Source organism: Sinohyriopsis cumingii, chromosome 11 (genome assembly GCF_028554795.1).
Source record: "Sinohyriopsis cumingii isolate HCF-2022 chromosome 11, ASM2855479v2, whole genome shotgun sequence".
NCBI classification, from domain to species: domain Eukaryota; kingdom Metazoa; phylum Mollusca; class Bivalvia; order Unionida; family Unionidae; genus Sinohyriopsis; species Sinohyriopsis cumingii.
In genome coordinates, this window is record NC_142971.1 from 72,463,946 (window position 1) to 72,489,707 (window position 25,762).

General features: G+C 35.3%; 1 protein-coding gene across 4 annotated transcripts in view; it reads right to left on the minus strand.

Moving 5' to 3' along the window:
- Nucleotides 1–11,975: 11,975 nt before the first annotated feature.
- Nucleotides 11,976–25,762, minus strand: part of LOC149788717 (carbohydrate sulfotransferase 15-like) — a 49,405-nt gene continuing 35,618 nt past the window's right edge. For 2 of the 4 annotated variants that reach the window (XM_089975749.1, XM_089975750.1), the window contains exons 2-8: nucleotides 24,225–24,560; nucleotides 19,203–19,416; nucleotides 18,260–18,391; nucleotides 16,352–16,511; nucleotides 15,106–15,259; nucleotides 14,243–14,390; nucleotides 11,976–12,216 (exon numbers count right to left, since the gene is read on the minus strand). In XM_089975749.1, coding sequence (XP_089831875.1) covers nucleotides 12,020–12,216; nucleotides 14,243–14,390; nucleotides 15,106–15,259; nucleotides 16,352–16,511; nucleotides 18,260–18,391; nucleotides 19,203–19,416; nucleotides 24,225–24,560 — 1,341 coding nt within the window. In that variant the 3' untranslated portion in view covers nucleotides 11,976–12,019. The remainder of the gene's footprint in view (nucleotides 12,217–14,242; nucleotides 14,391–15,105; nucleotides 15,260–16,351; nucleotides 16,512–18,259; nucleotides 18,392–19,202; nucleotides 19,417–24,224; nucleotides 24,561–25,762) is intronic. The other 2 variants (XM_089975751.1, XM_089975753.1) reach the window with 2 other exon arrangements.

The window sequence follows — 25,762 nt, forward strand, 5'->3', positions numbered from 1 at the left end:
GCGACGAGGGACATTTCCACCCTATAAAGTCCGGCCACATTCGTGTGGAAATTCAGTTTGCAAAACGAGACCCTGATGTAACGTTGAACGTCATCCTGTATGCAGAATTTGATAATACGATAGAAATCAACAGTTTGAGAGAAGTCATTCTAGATTATTAGAAGCCATGGAAGACTGTTATCCCTCTTTACCTAGTGGAGAAACTTTGGAGATGGAATGTGAGGAGACCGTGGAAGGAGAATCCCAAGACAAAGACGATGAAGTTATGATGAAGTCAAGATGGCCAGAACAAGAAGCGCATTTAGTCTCCTGTTTTGCCAAACACTTGGTCGAAAAAATGACGGAATTGATCAAGAAAGATTGCTATGGATGTCAAAACGATCATCCCAGTCAAATTCAACACGATAAATGCCTGATGCTGAGTCAAGAAGAAAAATTTGACGAGTATCTGGACGAAGCTTGGAGTCTCAACACAGACGAAGTCGTGTTGCATCAGTGGTGTAAAGACTTGCGTGAACATTCTTGCCCACCATTAACCATGCAAGAGATCGTTCGTATCGAAGCTCTCCTGAATCAGAGTGGGGAGACGAAACGAAGAAACGGTTATTTGTCAGACATTTTCAAGCAAAAAGTCAGGATCGAATTGATGACATATTATTACTGTGAAAGAAGAAGAAAACAAAACATGGATACCTGGGAACTTTATTATCTTTTGAACGACAGTTCGTACATGGCTTCTTGGAATCCTGTCGTCTGTGCTAAAGATGAACTCCCTCATCGCAAACCTCAAGACCATCTAGCTTATGTGATCAACACGGACGACAGTCATCTCCCAGGAACCCACTGGGTAGCCGTTTACTTTCCTCAAGAAGGATGTGTGGAATATTTCGATTCGTACGGATTGCCCCCTTTGGAAGACGATATCATCGACTTTATGAGAAGAAATGCTCAGGCCACCCGATTAAATAATGTGAAATTAGAAGGCACAGATTCCTTGGTGTGTGGACAATATTGTGTGTATTTTCTGCATCATCGCAGCCTGGGCTATTCCTTAGAACATTTAGTGACTCATTTTGATCCTTGTTCATCTTCTAGAAATGATGTGAAAGTAGATCGATGGTTTTGTGACCATTATGCTTATCTTTTGTCTCAAGCTAGGAAACGTAGTGTCCATCAATGGCCTAATGACTTCCAACAGTGGAAATCACAATTTCATTCACAACGTTGTCAGCCCTGTTTAAAGTAGAGTGTTAATTGAAAAAAAAAATGTTTGAGATTTGAAAAAAATATTTGATGTTATATTGTTGGATTATTGTTAAAAATGTCATAGTTGTTTGTTAGTGTTAAGTGAGTTTGAATTAAAAAATGTTGTGTTTTGAAAAAAATGCCTTTATCTTTTGTTTGGCTATAGGAATCTTGATTCATGCTCTTTGACTTCTCACTATCCCTCTCATTACACTCATTGAACGTTGCGGCTCGAAAACCGTGGAGGGATGTTTTCCTTCACGTCCGCGCTTTGACTTTAAAGCTGGGGGTAGCCTCCAGTCTAACCATCCATTGTCGACTCATCCTCCTACGAAGATGTGCTCCAAACTAGCTAAGCTAAACGAAGCCTACGTGAATTTGCATAGGGTCAAACACAGTCTGATACCAAAGCCAGAAGAGATAGAGAATGTGAGAATGTTAAAAGTCACTGAAGACCTGATAGAAGAGCTCTTCAGAGAAGAAGTGAACAGGGAGAAAGAAGAATGGACAGAGAAGTACAGACTTCAGAAACAGCAGAGAGAGCAGCAACAGCAGCAGCAGCAGCAGCAACCTGAACCTGACAGAGGCTTTGTCGATTGTCGTATCGACACCAAAGAATTCTTCTTCTCTTTCCGAAGAAGCAGACCTATCGCCAGAAAGTCTATCGTCAGAGGACATCGCATTCTTAGAAACTAAATGATTGCCATAGCAAACAAAAAAAAAAAAAAACAACAGCCCTTTTCAGGGCTACCCAATACGCTAGAAAAGAAATAACAATCCATTTGCCAATGTGTGTATGTAGAGTAGTGTGAATATAAACACTGACTCTTTTGTGGTGTGAGTGTATGTGTTTGTGTATATGATTGTAAGCACTCACGTACGTTTCTGTGGATAGTAGATTATGATCATGTTTTTTTTTTGCTGTTTGACGTGAGTGGAGAGTAGATTTGGGATTTGATTTGATTGCTTTGCGTATGTGGATAGTATATTGAAGTGATTAATGAAAATTTTTAAATTAGTAATGGGTAATATAAAAAAGTGAGTGAGTGTTTCTTTTAGGTCCGCGCGTTTGTTTGGCCATGATCTAGGTAAGATCAATTTTGTTTTAGGGGATGTTTTCCTTCACGTCCGCGCTTTTAGTATAAATTGAAACTCGCTCGGCAGTCTAGCTACCCTTGTTGATTGATCAACACTTGAGAATGAGCAGAAGGCTAGCAAAACTGTTGGAACTTCATGTGCACCTGGAATATGCCAGGCACATACTAAATGAACTGGCCGCGGAAGCCATTGTAGAAGAGGGAAGGATGAAAGAGGAGGAGAGAAGAAACAAAGAGGGGGAGAGAAGAAAAAAAGAAGAGGAGGAAAAGGAGAGAGGAATGGCTGTACCAGAAGCACAAAAAATGAGACTGGGGAAGAAGATGTGTGTGTGATGCCAGGCCTGGAAGGTGCCATCATTAACCAGGTGCCATGGAGTTAAAAAAAACAGCCCTTTTCAGGGCTACCCAAATGCCAATGTGTGTAGGTAGAGTAGTGTGAATATAAACACTGACTCTTTTTTTCCTTGTGTGGGTGTGTGTGTGTGTGTGTTTGTTTGTAAGCGCTCACGTACGTTTGTGTGGATAGTAGATTTGAGGTTTATTTATTGCTGCTTCACGTATTTGAATAGTAGATCATACGAAATGAGAAAAGTAGGGGATGTTTTCCTTCACGTCCGCGCGTTTTAAGTGATAATCGAGGTAATATCAATTTTATGTTTTGGGGGATGTTTTCCATCACGTCCGCGCTTTCACTATAAGAACCCACAGTATTCGTCGATCAAACCATTCTACAAAGAATAAAAAGAAGATGGCTTCAAACCAACTTGATAAAATGAAAACATTGCAAGACGTCCTGGACAGTTTGGGTATGATGGAGCAAATGTTAGTTAGGTTAAACGAGGATCACTATTCTTATAGTCCCCATCGAGTGAAGATGGAGATCAACAATTTAAGAAAAGTAAAGGAAATGGTCAGTGATCTGATGAAAGAAATAAAGGAGGAGAAGGAGGATGAAGAGGAAAGGATAAGGATGAGAGTATGGAACGAAAAAATTGAAAAGGAAGAAGAAAATGAGAAGAGGAAGAAAGAAGAGGAGGAGAAGAAGAAAGAAGAGAAAAAGAAGGAAGAAAAAAAAGAAAAGAAGAGAAAGAGTGTAGGACAGAAAATAAGAAGCTGGTGGAGAAATATAAGAAATTAAAAGAAAAAGAAACCCAAAGGCCCTTTTCAGGGCCACCCACATTTCTCGAAAAGAGATAAACTTTCAATTGCCTACCCCATTTTTTTTTTTTTTTTTTGTTTAAAAAAAATAGAGACCCCTCCCTGTTTCAATTTTCGTATGTTCCCTTTCCATAGACCCATCAGGTCGGGACCCTATTAAAATAGGGTCCCGACCCTGTTCCATTTTCAATTCCCCTTGAGGCTAGAGTGACCCAAGACTTTTTCCCCATGTTCAATTCCCTTGAGGCTAGAGTGACCCAAGACTTTTTCCCATGTTAAATTCCCCTTGAGGCGAGATTGTCCCACGATTGTTTCCCATGTTAAATTTCCGTTGAGGCTAGATTGTCCCAGGGGGGTCCTGTAATGCTAATTCCCATTGAGGCTAGGGTATCCCTATTCACTACTTACGCTGATGACACCCAAATATACAAGTCTAGCCACCCAACTGAAGTTGATGCTACCATCCAAGGTGTAGAGAGGTGCATTTCAGATGTAAAATCATGGATGACATGTAACAAGCTGCAGATGAATAATGATAAAACTGAGCCCATTCTGATCACAATGCAGAGACTTTCTCATTCACATCCTTTACCTCAAACAATAAATATCAGCAACGCCAACATTAAATTCATACGATCAGTACGAAACCTAGGTGTTACTCAGGACAGTACTTTCACATTGCACCAACATGTCATGAGCATATGCAAGGCTGCAAATCTTGAGCTGAGACGCATCACCTCAATTCGCAAATATCTTTCAGTTGATGCCACTAAAACACGTGTGTTTTCATTCGTACTTTCAGGACTGGACTATTGTAACTCAGTTATGTCTGGTTTATCTCAATAGCTATTCCAGAAACTTCAAAACGTTCAAAACACAGCTGCTCGGATCATACTTAGAGCATCACGATCACAGCACACCTTCCCGCTGCTCTGTACCCTACACTGGCTACCCATTCGATCCAGAATCAAACAAAAAATTTGTTCTCTGTGCTACGTTTCACTGTCGGACTCTAGTCCAACATACCTATCCGACCTCACTCATGTGTACACACCAGCAAGATACTTACGCTCCTCTTCTGACAATCATATACTCATTATTCCCACTATGAAAACAAAGTCATATGGACAGCGTTCTTTTACATACCAGGGCCCAGCAACTTGGAATGAATTGCCCACTGAACTTAGACACAAAGACACAGTGTTCACATTCAAGAGGGCTCTCAAAACTCACTTATTTGGACTGCAAGAACAAACTTAAAGACCTAATAATGTTTCCTACCTCAAACATTCTCAGCATGTTTTCTATTTTTTAATGTTTTTATAATTTCATGTTGTTTATTTTTGTAATAATATTATTATATGGGTTTTTTTTATCTTATAGGTGTTGTCTAATGTTGTAAAGCGCTTAGAGCTTCTAAAGATTAGGGGCTATACAAAGTCCTCATTATTATTATTATTATTATTATTATTATTATATATATATATATATATATATATATATATATATATATATATATATATATATATATAGAGAGAGAGAGAGAGAGAGAGAGAGAGAGAGAGAGAGAGAGACACGTATGACGACCCAGTAATGAATTCTCTTCTATCTTCACAATCATTCCGGATTCCTATGAAAGAAATCAATGTGTATTTACGCCATGCGCTTCAAACAAGACACAAGCACCGAATACAAACAAATATCCCTACCTCAGTTGACAAAATATGTAAATAATATAATATCCCATGAATTGGTTAAGAATTAGGCAGGGTCCATTTAACGAAACTTATAAATGCTGTCTTTTCCTAGAAATCGGCTAATTACTCGGTTTGAGAATATCTTCCCAACAACACCACCCCCCCCCCCCCGAATTTTTTTTATAAATAGTAATAACAATAATACCTAGGTTTATTGCAATATATGCCGAAATTAAGTTATTTCTGAGTTGGCGACATTATCGAACTAACGGGAGGCGGGGGGAGGGTGCGATTGCCTCGGGCGCCAAAAGTCATGGGGCGCCAAAGACACGGGCGTCAGATGTCTTGGGGCACCACAATCTCTTTGGGTCTTCATAGTCGCCCCGGGTGTAATTTACCCTTAGTAAGTCACTACTTGGCGAAGAAATAGTTTGACTCCTATACAGTGATTACATATTGTGCATCGTACACAAATGTTTTTGGTTTCTGTTTCATTTATTTATATTTTGAAGAACCTATATTGCCTTCTCGTCTTACATTCTTACAGAAAATTTAAACAAAATAAATAAATAAATAAATAAATAAATTGTAGCATGCAACCTGGTCTAGATCTTACAATGGACTCTCTTATACTAACTTAACTTCTAGATTTTCTCAGATTTTTCTATCCTCCCTATAACTGTTCCTGACAGTGACATATTACAATCTTTTGTAAGATCACAAGGTCATTAACCTTACATCTGAAGCCTATAACAGTATCACTGCCAGGAGAACACGCACCAGCCAGCCTCTGTCCTTATCAGATCGTCTCTCCATTTTACGGCACCATTATACAAACACACTGACCTAGTGTGACCTCTATCACTTAACAGGCTAGCTTTGGGAACTATTTACAAAGTCAGCAAAGATGCCTTTCTACAAAATATTAAAAGACCACTGTTCCCATTTGAACTGAGATTAAATACCTTAGGTAAGGAAAATTTAGGTACGTCTTTGTAGGGTTCGATTTGGTAATAGTGTCTTAAACTTTGTTGATGTAAGCACTATTCCAGATAATCAGTCATGTTGATGACGTAGTCTTTGTGTGCAACTCCGAAATTTGTTTCAGTTGACTAGAACGTAATTCAAGTTTGACGGTCAGTTTAATGAGACAATCGCACAATGATGTTTTATTAGTTCTCGTTCATTTATTGACTTACGGCGTGGAGCAAATACGCTGACATGTGACTTTCCGTTACAGATACAAGTGTGACATATCGTAATCATGCACGTACGAGCGTCGTTTTGAAAATGAACATTAATTGTCTCAATTGGATCTGACATTACAAACAACACATGAATACCACACGTGGCCTTTAACCAGGTAGAGCAAGGAAAATCCTATACTTCGCTATTGCTGAATACTAATTCACCATGGATAATGCCAAACGGAAACGTTCTAACAAATATTCAGGCTTATTGTCGACACAAGAGAAAAAGACAAAATGCAGATCGTGTGAGGTGTGTCAAAAGAGAGTCAGTGATTACAAGAACCATAAGACTGTTCACCTTAGAGAGTCGCACGAGTGTGAAATTTGTAGCAAAACATTTCTAAATAGGAGATATTTATTAAAACACAACAGAAGATCGCACTTGGGCCGAACAGTTACTTGTGAAATCTGTGAGAAAACACTCGTTGTGGAGTCGTACACCAATCACATGAGGATTCATTCTGGGGAGAAACCATACAAATGTGACACGTGTGGTAACTCATTCATAACACACAGTCACATGAAGACGCATATAATATCAGTACATATGGATGAACGAGCATATACGTGTGGAACATGTGAAAAGGCATTTCGAAATTCCCGTATTCTGCAAATGCATATAGCTAGTAAGCACAGCACAGAAAAAACATACAAATGTGTCAAGTGTGGCAAAATGTTTGCTAGCCAAGCACTTCTTCGTACACACATATATTTACATAAAAAACATTACCAGTGTGATGTTTGTGGCAAACAGTTTTGCTCCAAGTCTGGTCTTAACAATCATAGACAAACACATATAAAGGCATACAAATGTGACATTTGTGGTAGAGCATTCGCAGACAGTTCCAAGTTGAAAATTCATGTAATGTCACACACTGGTGAAAACCCATTTCAATGTAATGCATGTGGAAAATCTTTTCGCTCAATTACAAATTTACACATTCATGAGAGGGTTCATACAGGGGATAAACCATACAAATGTGAAGTCTGTGGGAAGGCATTCAGCCGTAAAGATAATCTCCGCTACAAACACATGAAACTACATACAGGGGAAAAACCATATGTTTGTCAAGTTTGTTTTAAATGTTTCAATCGAAGTGAAAATTTAAAAACACATATGAAAATCCATGATAACAAAGACAAAAATGTTTAAACACCAATATTGTATTCTCTATAGTTATGTTTAGGAGCATCTTTAGAAATAAAAACATTTTTTGTATTGTCCTGACATAAGTTTTGACTGATCTACGGTCGTTTTGGAAGCTTGTATCATCAACAAATGTTTGATCCAAAATGAGTTTCACTAGTCTGTGTATCTTATATGCACACACACAAACACACACACATTTACATACATACATACATACATATATGTGTGTGTATATATATATATATATATATAGCAGTGCTTCCAAACTCGCCCAATATTTTCTTTGAGAGACTGGTTTTGACAGAATGATGCAGCATATTTGACATACGGATCAAATGATGTTGAGATCTTTAGATCCTTTTTCAAGGTGGTCAAGACAAAAAAATAAGTTATAAACACAGCAACTTAATAAAATCAGGTCTTCACTGTCCTATGTGAAGATCTAACAATGACCACTTAAGGATCATTTACTAGTAACCAATGTTATTACCATAATCGCTAATTTTATCAGCCAATTAGATGATGTCTTATATCTTTAGATCTGGGAAACTGGCTGAAGAACATCAAAGTGTGCCGAAAGATTTGATTCACTCTCAGATTTCTTCAGCCTGCATTTTCATTGACTAATTCAAAGGTCACCAGAATATGCCCCCTAAGCAGATGCTGTCCGATATTCCCTAACGACAGTGGATATTTGATTTTAATCTGACTACAAACACAGAAACATTAACAAAATATATTTTCAAAGATGGGTAAACCAACATGGCACTACAATGGGCACAGAGATGGCCCCCATCTATGAGTATACATTTATTGGCAAGCTGGAAGACGGACATCCCCAGCACTGTACATTTTATTCTGGTGGCTATGTTTCAGTGATGACATTGAAATACATTGGTTCCACAGAGAAGAAAGCCTAATGGTATTATTAATGAAGCAAATTAATTAATGATTTATTTCTGGATCCAAATTTTATGATTTTGCCAACCCTGATTTTAAGAAGATTGACTGATCTTATCTTATTGTTTTATTTCTTTATAAGTAGAAACTGTGCAGTTTTTTTTTTTTTTTTTTTTTTGTTAAGACAAACACTGAGATAGACAGGGAGGGACATAATGATTATCTAGACTTTTATTTTGTGAGGAGGAGTCTGAAGTTTCTGAAGTCATGTTGGAGGTATATTTTTAAATAACTCTTTTTAAATATCTGACCAGTTATATACTATCTATCCAACACCCACACTATACAATCATTACCATTGTTTGAGTTATCAAAGTCCATTATTTTTATTTTTGCCCTCCAACATGCCTTTTTGTTTTACCAAGTTACATACTATTCAATATCCCACATATATTACACAACAGGCCATTTGTAGTAACCATGTTATATGCTATTCAATAACCCATATATGTTACATAACAGGCCATTTGTAGTAACCATGTTATATGCTATTCAATAACCCACATATATTACACAACAGGCCATTTGTAGTAACCATGTTATATGCTATTCAATAACCCACATATATTACACAACAGGCCATTTGTAGTAACCATGTTATATGCTATTCAGTACCCCACATATATTACACAACAGGCCATTTGTAGTAACCGTGTTATATGCTATTCAATACCCCACATATATTACACAGCAGGCCATTTGTAGTACCCAATAACCACCCATACACTGGTTCGTCACACTGGCTTGGATGAAAATGAATGGGCACAAAGTAGAGTAAATGTCTACACCAAATCTACATTTCGTACGTTCCTTTATAAATGAACTGAAATTTATATGACCCTAGCAGAACCGCTCCGGTTGCCTAGTGGTTAGAGCGTCCGCCTCGGATGCGGGAGGCCTTGGGTTAGATCTTTGGTCGAGTCATACCAAAGACCCTCAAAAAAGGTACTAAAAGCTGCCTCGCTCAGCATTAAGATGTTAGTGTTAGCACTGGTTGGCTTGGTGTCAGGATAATATGACTTGGTGGGACATCATGCTATATGTCGGCGACATGATTTCCCAATGCTAGGCATCACTATAAACTGCCACACTGCAGACATCGTAGCGATATGACTGAACAATTGTTAAGCTACATTAAAAATCCAAATCACACACACACACACACACACACACACACACACCATGGTAAGGTTACCATCATTTATTTTAAACCAATATACCGTCCCTGCCACTCTTATACCCCCTATTACACCACCAGCACATACCATATTGAATGACAATCGCCCAGTCATCTGCTGGCCACACATGATATGGTATAATAAAAGGGGTATACCATTAAATTTAAATCGTTTAATGCCAAACCACATTTTCTATGCCCATACGACTGCCCTATAATCCTCATATAAACAAAGATAATCTCCTGTCCCAGTCGAACTTTCTATTTTAAATGAACTAACATTTTTACAATCTTTATATACCTGACAATCCTGAACACTCACGTACATGAAATTTGGCTTGACGTGCCCAATTATTTGCTATCCAGCATCCATGTCATACCATCTACACTCCGTTTAAAATGACCATCCTCTACTCATCTAGAATCCAGTACCCAGTTGTCTCCTATTGAACACTCACACTTTACCATTAACAAAACATTTAGGGTCACCATCACCTAATTATTTTCCATCTGGCACCAATGTATATACTATGCAACACCTGCAATATGCCATCAACACGCCGTTTCGAGTGACCAGCTGCCAGTAATCTCCTATCCAACACCCATTTATCTACTATAAATATACACCAGCGACCTTTATCAATACTATCAATGTATCGTTCTTACTATGAGCGCTGTATACTTTTGCGAAATGTTCACTGATCAAGCCACAAATCCAAAGACCATAAGGATGCTAAGGATTTTGAGATGATCTAATATAGACAAAGTTTGTTTGCAAATGTATTTGGACATAGCAGGTTACAATGGAAATTAATTTACATTGAAAGTCATCACTGAGACTTAATTGCAATACATATTAGGCAAAACAATATATATATATATATATATATATATATATATATATATATTCAGCTCAGATGAACCTCATGTTTTGTTGGCCATGCTAGAAGAAAAAATACTCCGTCAGAACAACATAATTACTCAACGTTACCATATAGATGCTAGATTAGAGATTAATTTATCTAAAAAAATGGCACATGATTTGCCCTTAACATCATTTTGTTTGTTTAGAAGTGTAATCATTTAAAAATCTTTACGATGATTGATTATCCAATGGATGGCGTGAACGTTTTGACGGTATGTAGAGCGTATAACATACGTTTAATCTATATTTTAAGGATTTTCTGATTTTCACCTCTAACTTTGAATTTTAATAAATTTCGCTTCTTTAAATTTTATTTTCTAACTTATAGTAACTCATATTTACGTGGGTATTTTTTGTTGCAAGAATTTATCTTCCTAAAATTTTGTGCAATTCTTTAATTTCAACGATTTGAACGGTACATTTTAATCTTCACCAAATAGTCTTTACTGAGCTGAAGTGTCGTTAGACGCTTATGCTTACGTTCAGAATTATACATAAGAAGTATCACACAATTTTCCTCATGGATGTGCATTCAATGCATACCAATTTATGGTGACACAATGTAATATACCTTTCAGGAGTGTCTCATTTCAGTCCGCTCTGACTATTTACAATGGAACGAGGGCGTTTGCTAATAATGCTATAACAGTATGTGTATTTCGAAGTGGAATCCATTGAAACGCTTGATGATGATTGAATGTCCATGGATGGCGTGGACATTTTGACGGTTTGGTGAGTGCATTACAGTCTTTGAACTTATTTTACATATTGCTTTTATGCTATTGCACCCCACCCCACCCCCCGCGTATCATATGCAGTTCGTGTTTCTTGCGTCCCGCCAATCCGGCTGGCACGTTTAAATTGTATTTACTACAAAGATTTAATGTATATATCTATGTACGTAACAATGTATCATCAAGCGACATCTACACATGCAACGTGAATATTGTGACTTCATGGTTGCAACTGCAGCTGTCCAGTACTGTTTGGAATCTCACCATCCTACACCCTAAGCCAGATTTCAACAATCTTCTTTTAGAGTAATCAGAGCCAGTCAGAGAATGGAAACCATATAAGCAATTACACCAGTTAATACATTATCGTCCTTAGTGCGCTAAATCGTTTACACGAAACTTTCTTGGTACTAACTTGCTTCTGTTTGTACGTTGTCATGGTGAATTTACCTTCTGCTGCATATCTTATGAGAGCAGATGTTTGGCATCGAGAGAGAGAAAGAGAGAGAGTAGATAGAGGAGTTTCAAAGGAAATTTCAGTATATGTCTAAAGTATGTATGATCAAACTTAAAATTTAAACATTGGATTTAGTATATTTATTTTTAGATCACATGTTTTGCATGTTTTAACTTCGCAGCATGTTGTTCCATAAATATTTGTTATCACCCAACATCTGCGCTAATTCCTCCTTGTAGGGCTTAAAATATTCATTTAGCAAAACACGAGTTTCATTTAAAATATTTCCCGATATGCTTTTCTTCCATGTGACATAATAATGACCCTCTTGAGAGATCTGATACAGATCTTTCGTCGGCATCGCGTCTGAAAAATAAAAAGGAAGTATTTTTAACTTCTGAGTCAGGTGTATTGCAAAAATGTTTACAATGGAGGTAATATTGCTGAATACATAATACGGTCATATAAAATGTCATATCTGGCTTTTTGAGATATTTTTTGCATGTCTTTATGTATGTATGTATGTATGTATGTATGTATGTGTGTGTGTGTGTGTATGTATGTATGTATGAATGTGTATGTATGTATGTATGTATGTATGTATGAATGTGTATGTATGTATGTATGTATGTTTGTATGTATGTATGTATTTTCACTTCTACACATATTGCATTTGGATAATCAAACTGATGTTAATCCGAGATCTTGCACAATCACAACAGAGAATGAAATTGAAAAAATAAAAGAGAAATACTGAGTCAATTAAGGCATTATTGAATTGAAACATCTCAGTACATGCATTCATATAAATATGTATATATGCAAGCATGAGTGCGTGCTTGCGTATGTGTATGTATGTATTCATATATATGTATTCATATGTGTGTAATTATTCATGACTGGCTGATTTTATCCCCTCTTAAAATAGAAATGGCATACATTTTCTCATTATCAGGACAATAAGTAATCCTGTATTAGACAACATAAAAACATGGATACAATTGGCATGAATTAATGTTGACCTGACTTTGAGATGATATGGGATTTTATTTTATTGTGTGTGTGACTTTAGTATTTCGTTATTCAGGAGTTAGTTACTTCGTTGATATAAAACTATATTATCAACTTACTAATTTGCTTTTTAATTTTTGAATCTACGGAAGCTGGAAATTATGTAATTGACATTGTAAGCAACCAACTTTGTGTGTATGTATATATGTATGATATATATATATATATATATATATATATATATATATATACACATGTGTATAAATGCAAATAGTTCAATATGCGCCAATCTCAATAGTTAGGTAGGCTGGCAGGTAGTTAGAATTTGTAGCCAACCCTATAAATATATAAGTAATAAGTAAAGCGGATAGATTTTATGAGAAAAAGTGCTTTGTAAGTTTTAGTTAACTTTCGTTGCTGCAAAAATACATTTCGAGTAATTGATGATGTCAGACATTGAAGGTTTGCTATTAATATTAATTCTTGATAATTACGTATTTCAAAGCAAATGATGATTCTGTGTGCCTCCTTTACATTATAGATGCTATGAACATGTGCTTTCACACTGTACTAGCTTAGGATGGAAAAGTATGAACGTACTTAGACACATATGATTAGAAGTAGAAACATAACTAGAAATAGACACATTTAATCAGAAAGAGACAGTTATATCTAGAAATAGGCACATGTAATTATATATATATATATATATATATATATATATATATATATATATATATATATATATATATATATATATTACTACAAGGTTCTTTTTGCGAGTGTATCTCGGCATGTTTTGAATGAAAAAGATAACTGTACCTTTTCAGCGTATGCCTGAGAAGTGCTTCTAACAAGAAACCCGGTTAACATCGGAATGAAAACTCACGGGAACCTAACTTGATATTGTGAATCATAGAAGCGACAAAGCTCCGTTAACGTATTGTTTATGCCTGTATTATTACCACTGGAGATAGTGAGAGTGTCAGACCAAATAAAGGTCGTGATTCTCAACCTTTTCGAGTACGAAGACCCCTTCTAACTTCATGCTAGTAGTTGTTATTTTAGGCTCCGTTAACTGACAAAAATTATTATGAACCCCAAAACCGTTGTAAATGAACTCAGATTGTATTTAGGACAACTAGTATATATATTTCAAAAACAGTACTGTATGCGAGAGACATATTTCTAGTGAGTCTATTCTCGGACCCTTTAGAATAACCTCGTGGCCCCTAAGGTGTGGACTAAAAATATTATTTGTGCTTGCATTATGAGGGTTGCAAATAATAATAAACAGGGGAATTAAATCGTATTGAGAAATACCTTTCATTACCAGCAAGCTAGGATGGCAGGCGATAAAACATTAGGGAACTTTTCTTACCTAGCCTTAAAAATCGAAATATTTGTACCAATGTACCCAAAATATCTCCCTCGAAATCTTCCGTTCTTGTGATAAACATCTGTTTCCTTGGAAACGCTTTCAACCATTCTTTTAAATGCAAGGAATAAAAACTACCCGATATTGGCGTCTGCAAAGAGGGACTAAATGATAAAATATTGTTATACAATATCGTTGATGCAAACATTAAAGAACATGTAAGCAATACAAATATTTGTAAGGTTAAATCGCCCTGTCATTATTAATGATGACTATGATTATTATTATTATTATTATTATTATTGAAACATATTTTAACTCATCTATATGATTCTAAAACTCAATTTGTTATCTAATATAAAATAATTGTATGTTTGAAACCAAAAATTAGTACGACAAGGTGAATATGGTACGAAACGATTTAATAAACTATAATCAATAGTCATTACATGCGATGTGTAAAGTAACAAAAATAACAAATCCCAGATATGATTACCATTCTTTATGCATATGCCAATGTTAAGATATCGGTGTAGTAAAATTTTTATTTTTATATCCCTTTGCAACGCATTTTCTGAAATAGCCCAACACATGTATGTTTAAATGGACAACTGTTAAGGTTGTCAAGTATGTGGATTGCATCGTACTCGGCTGTGTATTTTTCATTGTGTTGTATTGTGTTCCCTTGTCTTTTCTTGTCGTATCTTGTCTTATATTGCATTGGTCTATGCTCTACTATCTAAATCATATCATATCATTTTCTATAATATGTATGTATGTATGTATGTATGTATGCATGCATGTATTGTATGCATGTATGTATGTTTTGAAAACGTATATGGATGTAATATAAACGATGTAAATACCCGAAGAGATCCTAGTACGGACGGTGTATAAAGACATGCTCGCATCGTTCTGTTCCGTGTGCAATTGCTGAGGAGATCCAAAGACAACAAAACGTCCTTATGAAATTCGTCTGCAGTCGACCCAAAGGACGCGTGTAGGTAGTTGCTGAAAAGCCTGTAAATAAATAAAAATAAATAAATAAATAACAAATAAATAAATAAATAAACAAATAAAATATCGCTGTCAAACAGCATGCAATTTAAATGGTGTCACGTTACTCATAGATTTGTTAATTTATTTTTGTTTCTTATGTTTCAGTGTTTAGGACCGGTCTGGTGGCCTAATGATTAGGGCATCCACCTGGAACTTCGGACGTCGTGGCCTTGAAACCTGGTCGAGTCATACCAAATACTTATAAAAATGGTACTAACAAATGCATCGCTTGGCGCTCAACATTAAGAGATGTTAGGACTGGTAGGCATGGCGTAAGGATTATCTGACTGGGTGGCACATCATGTTATATGTCTGCAGCATGATGCTCCGGTGCTAGACGTCAGTTTAAGCTGCCATTTGTTATTTTTTTTTTTATAAAGCCGTATTAACATAAATCGAAATCCAAATCCATCATATTTTATTCATGCATGAGTGGCACGGGTACATCGAATGGCAAAGCTACATTCCACACAATGGCTGATTCTGCATAGGTCAAATATCACTAAGCGAGATACGTAACGTAGAGCACACTTATACATATGGAAATATCGAAAAGCATATCGGTACTTACAAGTGTTTAATTTGCATAGTACAAAATATATTTGTACAAGTCACTATCAAACGGACAATGCGGCAGTCGACATTTCTATAAATGCCATATTCACTTAGTTCTGAAGGATTTTTCTTTTCTAAATTTAGATCATAAATATTATCAGCTGGAGCAACATCAACAATATGCCAAAACAATCGTTAAAGTACCGGAATACAAGAGCAATTGACAAATGCCTGCAAATTTACAGTATATCTACATGAATACTCAAAATCTAATTCAAAGATTATGCGTCAGTGAAAGATGGTATAAAATAACACTGTCTGGAATGCGCATTAGATCTAATACACGACACGTATAGTGTGGAAACACTTTAAAGACATGCATGAACATGTCCAGGGTTACAATTTCATGTGATAACGGCACTAACATGTCTAACATGAATAATGTCAAACACCTTAAAAATATAATAAATGATAATAACAAGAGTATATTAGATCAACCTCTCAACTGGATCACGAAGAAGAAGGATGAGATTTAAATTGGGATTCACGTGTCGAATCACATGCGCGTCAGTGTAGACTGGTTCGTCAGCATTTGGATCATTTTGTGGAATATCGCGCCAGCTGGCTTGATCCCAGAAGTCCATGGGGTCACCATGACCTGAAGAAAAAAAATGTATGCAATAAACGAAAGGCACATTCATCTAACAGAAACGATTATGTTATTTCGAGAAAAATACTAAAAGATTTTATCCTGAACTGGCGGAATAAGCAGTCTAACATAAATAAGAGATACGTTGGGTATGGATGTAAAATCATCGAATTGGTAATATTCTTGGAATTTGATACGGAAACATAGACTCCACAGCCTATTAAAAAAGACTAACGTTATATATATATATATATATATATATATATATATATATATATATATATATATATATATATATATATATACATAGAAAGACAGAAATGTTAGTATAGTATGTACGCTGTATCAATGATATACCACGATATGTATAAATATTTCATTAAAAGCAAACGAGGATTGCCGAGATAACTTTAAACGAAATACTTATACATCTCGTGGTGTATCATTAATACAGCGTACATACTATAAAAATAGTTGATTTATATCACATACAAAATAAACGTTTTCTGCCCATTGAACGGGGTTACGATTGACTACAGACAAATGTGCATTGACAGTGTGAATGAACTCCTCACATCCATGCCGAGTGCGTCCGTTACAAAATGTTGTTCTGTACCTTTTGTATCTGTTCGCAATCACCTTGATATATTGATAAGTTGATTGTTTTCATTTTTGAGTTTCTATTCTTATTCATATGGATTAAGTCAACATAAGAAACACCTGTGATTTAAACATGAAAGATGGTTTAAATGAAGAAGGTAGTTTACCTCAACCTTGTATAATAAAACTACAAATACTGAACTCTCAACTTTTCATGTACGTGAGCATGTAAATAAGTGTGGTTTAGAAATTAAGCGAAATGACAAACCAACAGGAGGTAATTAAAATATTCAATATACTTACAACTGATCTAAGTCAAAATTCTGCCTTAATTGACATTACTATAGACCATAAAATGGCATCTCTCTCTCTCTGGTTGGTTTGATTTAACTGTTACCGTCGTCGTATGACACAAGCAAAAATTTGCTGCTCTCGACGTCTCTGGTTGGTTTGATTTAACTGTTACCGTCGTCGTATGACACAAGCAAAAATTTGCTGCTCTCGACGTTTCATGGAGTTTCGGCGGTATTTTCCTACGGTGGTCAAGAGAGAGAGAGAGAGAGAGGGCTTTAGAACATTTCCATAGTTATGATGGCACATTACACTGACCATAGTTATGATGGTACATTGCGCTAACCATATTTATGATTTCACGTCATGCTGGCCATTGTTATGATGGCACTTTATGCTGACTATAATTATGATGGAACATTGTAATGATCAGAGCTGATACATTGTAAAGTTATGTGCATACTATGTAAGGGCAATGATTGATTGATTGATTGCTATGGCTCATTACCCTGGTATAGATTACACTGCGATTCAATTAACATGATTTGACAAGACACACACAAATGCGGACTATCCGATCTGGGCAAGAGTCTATTGTTAAACCGTTGGTCCGGTCACCAGCAAGCAGACATGGCCCCACTGCAGCAAATAGGCGTAGTCCCCACTCCGGTAGACAGACCTGGTCTTCACTCCACCAAGCAGACATAGCTCCCACTCCAACAAACCGACTTGGCCTCCACTCTAGCAAAAGACCTGGCCTCCATTCCATCAAGCAGGCATGACCCCAACTACAGCAGGCAGATCATTCACGGTTCTCTTTTTACAAAGGTAAATGCGATATGAGACAGAAAGAGTACATGACTCACCAGTAACAAGCGGATGGTAATCTCCGGTATCGTTTTTGTATACTATATTTGTCTGAATCGTCTTAGCATCGAATAGGTCCAAAAATGTGGATAACATCATAGCGTTTCCAGGCTGATCCCTATGAAACTCTGCTATAAATAATAGAAAGAAAAAATAAAACAAACTCGAAAGGACATTAATACTGCTACATAAATATTAATTTACTACGTTGTATACATCTAGGAAACAAGCATATACAATTTAAACAAGTTTTTGCAACGATCCTTATCGACGATACACATTTATGATACACACTATTTCGTAGGAAGATGAAAATAAAACTGTCAAGTTGAATGAGTTTCAAGTATTTTGATTTGCACAGTTGACAGTAATGTCAACCAGATTTATAGCAAGGGATTATACTCATATACAGGAACCATTTTCCCAAATAATTGCCAGTTTGTTTTGGCTGCACATGCATACGCTTCGATAAAGAATATTTTAAATAAACTCCTAAAATCTTGAATGTGCTGATGAACAAATACCTTTCATGTACTACAAGGATGAAATCCAGAATGTATGTGAATGAGTAATCAATAATCCCAAAGTAATGTTTTAGTCCAAAAGGCAACGCGAATCAACAGACTGATATTAAAATAGTAATTAATACATTGGTTTACCTCAACCTTGTATAATAAACTTAAAATAAACAAATTTACCAGAATGTGGGTAAAATATTATCCCTCATAACATTCTAAGTTTATAACTAAGGGTAGACCTTGAATTCAGATATCAGTAACCAGTATATTTATAACTTACAAACATGACAAAAACATGATAATAGCCAGGTAGGCTATGTCTCTATACTCAATTACGGAAAATGGCCAATCACACATTACAAATTCTATCTATCTATCTAGCTATGTATGCATGTATGTGTGTGTGTGTGTGTGTGACATTTACCATTTCCATGGCGCCTCCATGTCCAGAACCATGTTTCTTTATTGAATATTCCATTATTTGGTACAATCTGGGGATGCTTTAGCATTCGTTTGAATAAATCAGATGTACCACTTTTGCACACACCGAAGATTTCAAAGTATGGTAGACATCTCAAGGTAGAATTATTCTCGTAATAACAAGGATTTCGGTAATTCTTCAGAAATGTCTTTCTCTCCTACAAAACATTAATGCCAAAAGTTTCAAGTGGGAATACCTTCCAAGGAATGTGATGTATGTATTATGCGTCGTAGTTTTTATTTGATTCGAACTAAAGGCTAATGGAGATGAACAATTTAGACATACAGCTTATTAGAGACATACACATTTCCATATTAGTGCTGTTAAATAAAAGTAACATTATTGGAACAATTGCATAGTATATGCGACAAATAAGAAAACAGACCAAGGAAGACGTAATGATAAGCAAACTATAAATGGATACTACACAACCCACTGGTGCAGAAGCCATTAATGTTATTCAGTACGAAAAAGTGCTTAGGAAATCGGTTTATTTCTATGTAATAACACCTCATTATACATTGTAAACTTTCATTCGTCAAAAAGATTATATATTTACTTATTTTGAAGCTAGTATCATTGGCTAGTTCGTGTATACTAATATAACAAACTGGAATAGAATAATTCCGACTAAATACTTTGAAAATTGCCACTTAGCATTAAAATGTATGTCCTTGCACACTAATCTTGCAAGTCTCTGAGATACATACCATATTTGTATTATTTTTCCTAAATTTTTTACTTCTTTAATTTTTCAACGTGTAAGCATTTATCAATCTGTTCTAGTGATTGTTTCTTTCATCTATCTATCTACATATCTATCTATCTATCTATCTATCTGTCCGTCCGTCCGTCCATCCATCAATCAACCCGTCCGTCCGTTCGTCTGTCTGCCTGTCTGATTTTTCTTGCCACTATAGGTTCCTTTCCTATTAAACATTTTCATTGATAATATGTTCCTTACTAAACAAAAATTATTTTTCATCCATCTTTGCTATAAATACTTCTTTGTCTGGATAATTTGTTTATAAGTTATTTATAATTGGACGAGAACCTATCAAGATAAATTGTAAATCCTGGTATATATTTAATATAATTGCAGTTTGAACTGATATATATATATATATATATATATATATATATATATATATATATATATATATATATATATATATATATATATATGACCAATCTGTTGTTTTGTTGTTTAGGTAAGTGATGATATCTTACATTGTAGCTAATTGCATTTTATTGCTCGTTTTTCTCCTTTACTCAACACTTTTTAAATACGAAAAATATGTTGATAGGCATGTAGACTTATATTATTTACTATTCCATTACTGTTCACTATTCCACTTCTGTTTACTATTCCATTAGATGTGTTTCTTGGTCCATTCTCGTCATAAAAAGTTCCTGCCATTAAATGCAAATGCTGGAAACTGTCATTTCAGACTTCTGTCCCTCAGTAAACTACTGGCATTAAGTTTTTGTTGTTGTTGTTGTTGTTGTGGGGTTTAACGCAATTTTTCAGCACACGACGGGCTATATATGGCGGCCAGTATAATTGGTGGAGGAAGAACCCGGGAAGAACCACCGACCCATGAAAAGCTAATGGCAAGCTTTCTCAAATATGTCCATATTGGCCGAATCCTATACACGGCCACTCGGCCACTCGGGGCCCCATGAAGTGTTTGTGAATCTGTTGAATGTAGAGCTAAAGTCATAATGGTATATGGTTTTGTGTTGTTATAGTACATGGTGTACTGTTGTTTTGTGTTGTTATCATACATTGTATACTGTTATTTTGTGTTGTTATCGTACATGGTGTACTGTTGTTTTGTGTTGTTATCATGCATGGTGTACTATTGTTTTGTGTTGCTATCGTACATGGTGTACTGTTGTTTTCTGTTGTTATCGTACATGGTGTTGTTTTGTGTTGTTATCATACATTGTGTACTGTTATTTTGTGTTGTTATTGTACATGGTTTACTGTTGTTTCGATATTTTTTCATTTCGGTCATATGTCAAATTACTTTAAAATTTTAAATCTGCACAGTTGGAACTATCTCTACGTAATTTGAAGAACTTTTCTCAATACTTAGTCTGTTTATTTTAATTAGGCTGCTAAAAGCATATATTCAATGCGTGTCTTATTCTATTTATGATAAGATGGCGAAAATACACGGTCGAAGACGGTTGTATCGAAACTAATATAAAAGAACTCATACATACTAATATTCCAATCACATGACATATAATATTTCTCTATGTTTTTGAAAGGCAGGAGAATTGTATTTAAATTTTAATGAACATTTTTCAATTAATTTTCTAGCTAGCATTTGAGTGAACCATATATAAAACCAATTTTGAAAACATAACGAATCTGGAATTCCGTTTATATACAACAAAAATCTATTTTAGGAACCTTATATGTGTATACATGTAACAGTTTCATTACATGTATACAAGATAACAAGTGAACGCCATATAATTAATCTTCAACAAAATACATCGAATTTTCAAATAATATAGTCAAAAGTTTTAAGTTTTTATTAAAATAAATGATAGGAAAAACAGGATTTCAATATTTACATTTCATTTACCTGGGTGGATTTAAAAGACGATGTCAATTATTTGACGCGGAATTAATATTATTTAAGTGTGTTGATCAGCTATTAACGCTTCAAGGTGAAATGTCAGGTAACAGATATTAATTTAAATTATTTTATCCCATTAGAGTAATATAGATGATTTTAGTTTTCCCCGTTTTTATGATTCGTAAATCCTCATTGAGCGTTTTACCTAAAGTAGCGTGATTTGTTCATCGCATGATTCGGGTTGAATAACTAATGATTACTAATGTATATTACTGTATGTTTCCGATAACATTGACCTTATAGTTTCGCGTTTTACCACTGTTCACGTTGATATTTTCTGAAGCAGAATTTCTACGTCTATTCATATGGATCTTTCATGAACAAAAAGCAAGCCTCTAGTTGGATCGGATCATCCTTTCCATCGTATCGAGTTTCAGAATTCAGGACTATAAACTTAGTTATTGGGGTTTAAAATCATCCTGACCGTCAACGAAAAAAATATTATTTGTGAAAAAAATTTTGAAGTTGTCTTAGAGACCAATATGTAGTATCATTTAAAACTCTTTGATTGTATTACTTACACATTGTATGAAATTAATCTAAATAATTACATGATATAAAAATGTAGTATTCACTTAATCGATTTTACACAGGTATGGGTCACTGTAAGGTCGTTCACGTTTGTTATGCCTGTTAGTAAGCGGCTATCCTATGCCGCAACCAAAATATACTGGCAAATTCCAACTTTTCTATAGACATACAGTTCTTACACCACACCCCAACACAAATGTAATACAATAATTTAAAACGGGGTGGGTAGGACAGAAGAAAGTCGCACTAGGAATTAAACTTATGTCGTGTTGTTGATTTGTGACGTCTAGTATGAACGCAGTTCCTGTATAGGCCATATACACTTTCATTTCATTTTCTTTCTCTAAACCATTCTTTTCAGCGGAATTTTTTGCCTCCTTATGAAAATCATAAACCATGCATTGATGATATCGGTTGATTAACATTTATACCTTTACAACGTGGCCTGCGCAACCCTAGCGGTGTCCTTGATAAATGTAGATTAATGTGCAATACCAAGAAACTTAAGCAGTCCTTTCTGCTGCATAAATCAACCAAAATTGTATTGCAACACTGACGAGTAATCATCTACAAAAAAGTAAATTGTCACCTTTGACACATGGCTTACTCAAATTCACACCTTAGAGTGCATTAATGCACGCTTGAGCAAGGTTTGCATTGTAGGTGGTTTATTACAATATATCGTCACATACACTTAATGATTTTGTATAACATCAACAATTAGACAGAAACAAATAACATACTAAACAAGACAACCTTTTTTCATGCATATTGTATGCTTATCCATGATTGTAAATTGTACGTTATGATAATGGTTATTTAGTTTTTTATTTCCTGCAGGTTATTATTGTTTTGATTATAAGTATATAATATTCTAGAAGCAAACATGTTTACAATTGGCTATCAATTTTCTATGGGAATTACCTACATCTATTTCAAGTGAAAATGTGTATATATAGGGACTTTGTAATCAAATCATTCCTGTTTTGGCCAGACTGTGAAAATACATTTTTTAATTGGACTCAGTAGTTGTGTTCAAAATATTTATTATTTATTTAAATTATTCATTTGAATTGGATAGACACACTATTGAATTATTTTAAACTTATGAATTCTGGATTGCTTTATTCTGCTACACTAAGACATTCATGAATATTCATTGGTTTTTCGTTTTTCAGTTAACGCCATTTTTCAACAAAAAATAAGTCTGTATATCTAAAAGAGGAAGGACCTGGGAAAGCGCCGGTAAAATCACCGACTCACGTAAAGCAACTGACAATCTCTCTCTCTCTCTCTCTCTCTCTCTCTCTCTCTCTCTCACACACACACTAAAGGCCATCCATCTTCACAACATAATTATCGGAAATAAGTCGGAACACTCTATCAACTTGGACTTCATATGTGAAATTTAGGATTCTTTCTAATTTAATTCAAATGCATGTCAGTGTGTCTTGAATTTTAACTTTGTGACTTCGAAAAAGATATACTTTCTTAACTTTGCTAAAATTGTTGGTTTCGCTTTCTTCCTTTTCTATTTTGAAACTGATAGTAGTATCCGTGCTTTTTGTGGAGTAGGAAGAAGGGCGGTGATGATTTCGGGTGTGCAACCTGTGTTACATATGTATGTATGTATGTATGTATGTATGTATGTATGTATGTTTGTATTTTTGTATGTATGAAGCGTATACATACATTTACGTAAGTAGGTATGCACATATGTATATATGCAGACAAGCAGGCAATTTGGTGTGTGTGTGTGTGTGTGTGTCCTTCTTACCAGGCACAATAAATCCTCTGCTAATGTTTTACGACGAGGCTTGGTACAATTAATGTTGTTCTCCCATTCCATGACTTCTAGGACATTCTCAGTGGTTGACAAAAGAAAACCAATTTCGATTCCTCCTGAATCAAGATGTGTTTTGTTGTACACCAATGTATTAACTTGTCTACTTATATCCCCAAGGACGGGGCGCGTTCTGTTCGACAAGTTAAAAGGGATTAAAGTCACATCCCCACTTAGGTCGCGTGACCACTTCAATGTTATAAAAATAATTACAACAGTTAACAAAGAAACAGAGACAAAATTGCAGACTGAGTTCTTCAAGACGTTCATCTGAAATTGAAAATTAATAATAATAATAATAATAATAATAATAACAACAATAGAGACTAACACAATCTTTCTATTCCGAAAAATTTAACAATGCAATTAAAATCTTGTACTTTACTGATAACTTTGTTTTAGTTTGAGAATATCGACGAAAATGATATAATTCAAAATTGATCCGTTTAGTATAAAGTAAAAAGTAATAAACGAATTCAACTGTTCTCTATTTTGTTCTGTTTATACTTTATATTACGCTCACGTCACAATACAATAGGCATACCTTTCAAAATGTCAGTTTTATTTAGAGATCGATTCCACGTCACGAAACCTTGTTTCTTTCCCTTCCATTTCGATAAGTTATTGATTTCTACTGAGCAAACATCCGAATATGGTGAGAGAGAAAAAAAAAAACGTTTTGTACAAGTCATATGCTTAGCCTTTCTGATTAGGATGCACTCTGTTTTACACGTATTTGTCCTCACCTAATAAACTTCATTAAACTGAAGAGTCTCGATTCCTCAACATTAATTATCAACGGTCTTTCTTTTAGATGACGACACGTTGTATGCCTTATTCACCCTTGTGCAAAGCCTCGGTTCTGCCAAGATTTCAGACTGAGACCTAACCTTGCATTAGTGACCACTATTTAAAAAATAGTTGCAGTGTCACTGAAAAAGCATAATAATGCCTCATAACCCACTCTGTATTGGCAATAAGTATCATCAAATACAAGACTACACAATGTGCAGACGATTGTGTGCCTGACAACGATACACACGGTAATACTTTTCACTCCTCGAGACATCTTTCACGCAATTAATATGTCAGACACATTGTCGCAATTAACGGAACGAATCTTCGATTGCATTTAAGAATGGTATATCTATTGCGTCACCTGTACTTAAACACCCACCCTTCCCACACATTCCCTGCGTATCTCCGATGCATTCATGTCAATGTTTTTTTTTTTGATTGACTAATTTCACCCCACCCCATCTTTTCATTTTACGCCATGTCTCGAATCCTAAGGACTCTCCCACAATTTTAATGATTGATCGTAGTGTTTTATGTCCTTCAGATATGCAGGTTATTTAACATATTACATCCGTTCCTGCTTCGATTAAATCTTTTGGGGTAATCTATAGTAGATTTCAAATCCTTTTGAGATCGCTCGGGTGGCCTAGTGTTTAGAGCGTCCGCCTCGAATG